Source organism: Euprymna scolopes, chromosome 21 (assembly GCF_053919585.1).
Source record: "Euprymna scolopes isolate OS-2025 chromosome 21, ASM5391958v1, whole genome shotgun sequence".
In the NCBI taxonomy this organism is placed as follows: domain Eukaryota; kingdom Metazoa; phylum Mollusca; class Cephalopoda; order Sepiida; family Sepiolidae; genus Euprymna; species Euprymna scolopes.
This window is the reverse complement of record NC_136502.1, coordinates 109854085-109859084: the sequence shown is the minus strand read 5'-3', so window position 1 is coordinate 109859084 and position 5000 is coordinate 109854085. Positions and strand designations below refer to the sequence as shown.

The 5000-nt window shown below is 38.8% G+C and overlaps 1 protein-coding gene across 3 annotated transcripts in view; it reads left to right on the top strand.

The window, feature by feature from the left end:
* Positions 1-5000, top strand: part of LOC145242982 (protocadherin beta-8-like) — a 177636-nt gene that overhangs the window by 139216 nt on the left and 33420 nt on the right. For all 3 annotated transcript variants that reach the window (XR_013862832.1, XM_080106096.1, XM_080106097.1), the window contains exon 3: positions 3716-3842. Coding sequence is in view for 2 of the 3 variants with exons in the window: in XM_080106096.1 (XP_079962222.1) it covers positions 3716-3842 (127 nt within the window). In the remaining variant the exon portion in view is untranslated. The remainder of the gene's footprint in view (positions 1-3715; positions 3843-5000) is intronic.

Below are 5000 nucleotides of genomic sequence, written 5' to 3'. Positions count from 1 at the left end.
GCTGAAATCTATTCAATGTAGCTGCCTTCAGCCTCAATCACTCCCTCGATATGCGTCCGGAACCGAGAGCATGCCTTTTTCACAAGCGCCGGCATGAGCTTGGTGAATACTTGGTGAATAGGCTGGCTTTGCTGTTGTGGGAGGTCATGTTGGTGATGTTCTCCACGTATGACCAAACAAAGTAGTCTAGCGGGTTCAGGTCGGAGAAGGGGAGGGGCAATGACCGAAGGGTACAAAAGACAAGCCTGGGTTTCTTGGAATTTGTGGGCTGGCACCGAGTCCTACTGCCACACCCAAGCAGCCACCTGATTTCCCCAGGGGATCACCACACTCTTCAGCATATCCAGCACATCCAGGTACACTTAAGTGTTGGCTTTACAGCCCACTTCAAAGATGTGAGGTGGCCTGATGTGGCCCCCACTTGAAACCACACCAAAGACCATAACCATGGCCGTAACTTTGTTTTCATCACCCTGGGCACATCCCTGTTATTCGTGGCAATCCAGTGATGCATTTTGAGGTGCTGGCAATGGTCCTGTTGTTATAACCTGAATCGTAAGAGAGCATTTATGCAGCGGCACATGTCCGATCTCGCTCGTTGAACATTGTGTCACTTTCAGATATGATAGACGGCTTCTATCGCTCTTTGGATTTAATACACAACTGGCCAAGTAGTAGATGGCCTGCAACAAAAATAGAAAACCGGTTTTCATCAAACGGAAATGGAATCATGTTGTCTTTTCTAGGGCGACAATTTTATAGTTCCTCCCTATATTTATATATATATATATATATATATATATATATATATATAATCTTAATTATTTCATGCATATGCAAATAATAAGGTGATACACTATATTATGTAATGTTTTTAGGCATACAAAATTTAAATATTGCAATATTCAATTTATTATATATAATAATGAATAAAACGCAATTTTAATCGCTTTTTCATTCTTTGTTTTAAAAATTCCCTCAATACCGCTTTGAGAAGCCAGGATCGAAACCGGTCAGCTTCCCCTTTTTCCCCCTTTTTGGAGAGAAGATTAAAGGAATATATATATATATATATATATATATATATATATATATATACACAAATTTACTTTTAATCATGAATCATAAAAGTCTTCCCTTCCTAATTGCAATATATTATGTGTAGAATCAAGCTTAGTTGTAGTATGAAAATATATTTATGTCAACTCATTTACATAGAGATGTTTATGTTTCATCGCCAGAGGTAATCACCAGGCTAATTGCTCTAGCCTGATGATTACCTGCGATGGGTTAAATCTAGATGCTGCTGTGTAGATGAATTGCCGTAGATATATTTTACTACTAGGGCAAGATATACTTTTTGTTTGTTTTACATAAGCATTAATATTTTTTTTTTTTTTACACAAGATTCACCACTTACCAAGGCCCGGAGGCCACTCGAGGATAAGGGTTACTGAGTATACACTAGTCAGTGTGACTATAGCATAGTAAACATAAGTAGTGGGAGTTTTGTAAATTGGATTACTTAGGGGGATGGTTCATCAAGAACTTGTTTACGTTGGACTTGAAAACAATCAGATTGTAGTTATCTGGAAGGGAATTCCACATGCGTGCAGTCCTAAGAAAGAAGCTTTGTTTGTGTAATCTACATTTAGATCTAGGCACAGACAAGGAGTGTGGGAAATTATTGATAGTGGTTTTGGCCAGACGAGTGTTTTTCGTGGAAGTTTGACGAGGAGGGACCATAGATTGGAACTCAGACGAGCACTTGCCATGAAAATAACGATAAAGCAGAAACAGGCTCGCAACGTCTCTTCTGTGGGAAAGAGGTTGCAGGGAAGAGAAAAGGGCGTCCCTCACTAAGCTACAAAGTTTATTTTGAACTCTGTCAAGGCAGGATAAGCTGCTTCTAGCAGCTCCGGCCCAGATGTGGCAACAGTACTCCATCGTTGGCTGTACCTGGCTTTTATATAGGTAGAGAATTGCATCAGGAGTGAGATATCTACAGGAGCGGTAGAAGGAGCCTAGCGATCTTGGCAACGGATTTAATATACATGTTCCATTTCAGATCAGACGTAAAGGTCAAGCCCAGAAGCTTGTCAAAACATGAAACCTCCCTAAGATGAGAGCCATTCATGTTGCTACATGCTTAGACAAAAGTTTAGTCTGAAGCAATATCGCCTGAAGAGGTCTCTAGTGACTTGTAACTGGCTGACCGAAACATGCTGATGAGTGTGTAGTGACATATTATTGCTTATGTAATACAAAAAGCAATATATCTATATATATGATCTCACATAACAACATATATCAGAAAGAACAGTTGGGAATAAGTTATGCACCATACACTATGATTATGCAATTTCAAGCCAAGTACCTTGAAAATGGAGCTATTAAACATAACAGTGGTATGAGGCAAGAAGGAGAAAGAAGCAACCTTAGTAGAAGTTGGCGTCCCTAATGATGCTGGACTAAACAGAGCTGAGAGAGAAAAGATAACAAAATACCAAGTTCTTTAGTATGTTACGATATCGTATCATAAACTAAGCGTTTGTTGTATATTGGTTGAAATTTGAATGGAGATGATATATTAAAACGTGTCTATTTATAAAAGATTGAGTGTTTGATTATCTTATCAGAGTTAATGTCGTTGTGTGTGTGATCATCTAGTGGTCTTTCTATTACATATGTTCATATGCTGTTAAGTGTGAATATGTGTGTGTCATGTCATTTGAACATACCTTCTGCCATTTTGTTGGTCAATCTGGTTCATCTCGTCTGGGAGGGAGACTTGATACCTGTTTTTGGGGACGAAGATTTATTTCACACCAAGACAAGAAATTGGTTCTATAGTTTTTTTATTCACCTTCCAGTTTGTTCGCAGAAGATTGGAAAGTGAATTTGGCCTGTGTTGTAGGTCTTATTTCTACCACGTCAGCATTCGTTCCCCATCCCCAGCGAAGGGGAGGAGACAACTGCAAAGCCATCTGCTCTCTTTCAAGTCCCAAGCAAATCTCCTCGATGCAGCTAACTTGATCACATGACTCACACGCAATCAAATCAGCTGATCTTGACTTCTGGTCAACGTGTTTACACTATAATTCACACTCTCCCTCTCCCTCTCTCTCTCTCTCTCTCTCTCTCTCTCTCTCTATCTATCTATCTATCTATCTAACAAGTATACCAAGATAAGATAACAAAATACCAAGGTCTTCAGACATGAAAAGAAATTGGAATGTTAGGAAGATCATTCCAGTAATAATAGGAACAACTGAATTCATGAAAAATAATTTCAAGAACTACGGGGCAAATATACCTAATGAACCAACAGTCTGTGACAACTTTAAATTCTTATACAAACAGTCTGGAAACTTATTTAAGACAACTTGTAAATATTTCAAAGTGGGATGTGTGGGATAGCAGGGGGAATGTCTGGAATCCGATAGGATACCCCATCCTTAGCTTGAAGAAAATTATAAGAAAATTATAAGAAAAAAAAAGTGTAAATCAAAACATCTTATTTTTACATTCAAATCCTGTCATTATAATTTGTAAAACTTCATTTTTTTTTTCAGATTGGCATTCGCCGTTTTGTTTTTAGTATACAGAGTTTTACGTTTAAGTTTTTTCTTTAAATATAACATTGATTTATTTATATGCCAATTTTTATTTCTATTAATATTTTTTGCAATACTTTTCTCTTGTTGCTTACTAGGAAATAGTGAGAACATCTCGTGCTAAAGAAAACGAACACAAACAATTTATGAACCCAGACTGTCACAGTGAGAGGGAAGATGGTTGGAATGGGGGAGGAGACATAGAAAACGCCCCAGAAGGAATAGGTGAGTACAATACCTAACAACAGCTATATATATATATATATATATATACACGCGCACGCGCATATGTATTCCTATTAGGTTGGTGCAAAAATATTGTCGTTCTTTGACGTCCAACTTCAAAAGATCATAACTCCTTTATTAATCAAAATAAGAGCCATTAGAATCGACACATTTTTGCAAACGAGAAACAATTTTATTTATCCCATTAGCATAGAAATCCGGAGTTCTGGAAGCGATGGAGTCGTTGAAAGCCGATTCGACATCGTCTCGGCTTTTGAAACATTTTTCGCGCAGGATGTTGTCGAGAAGCTTAAAAAAGTGATAATCGGTGGGCGAGAGGTCCAGTGGATATGGCAAATGAGATAGAGTCTCACAGCTTCTGCAAGATCAGTTGAGCAATATGTGGGCGAGCGTTGTCAGGGAGGAGAATTGGTCACTTCATATCGACCAATCTCGGGCACACACGTTGGAGCTTCTGGTGCATTTTGTCAATTTGTCTCTGTCGTAATAGTTTTGCCCGGATTCAAGAAGCTGCGATGGATGAGACCGGCTGCAGTTCACCAAACAGTCACCATAACCCTTTTATGGTGCAATTTCGGCTTCAGGAAGTGTTGTGGAGCTTCTCCGGCATTCAACCACTGTGCTGAATGTTGCCATAGATGATCTACTTCTCATCACACGTCACAATCTGTTCGAGAAATGGGTCGTTTTTGTTGCGCAGAAGAAGCGTAGAAGACCTCTCAAAACAACGAGTTTTTTTATTATCGTTCAATTCATGTGGCACCCATTTTTTGGCTTCCCAATTTGCTTTAAATGGCGAACGACTGTTAAGTAATTGACCTCGAGTTCAACAGCAACTTCTCATGTGGTTTTACGAGGATCGGCTTCAATTAAGGTTTTAAAATGTTCGTTATCAACTGCAGACGACCCTCTTTATCTTCAAGGCTCTCGTCACCAGTGTGAAATTTCTTGAACCACCATTGTGCCACACATTTTTTAGTGGTTCCTGGGCCAAACGCATCATTGATATCACAAGCTGTCTCTGCAACTTTTCGGCCTAGTTTGAATAGGAAAAAGAAAATCGTGCAGATTTGAATTTTGTCCATGCTGTCGAAAAGCCTGTAAAAAAATGAATGAAGAGATTGAGAATGGTAACAA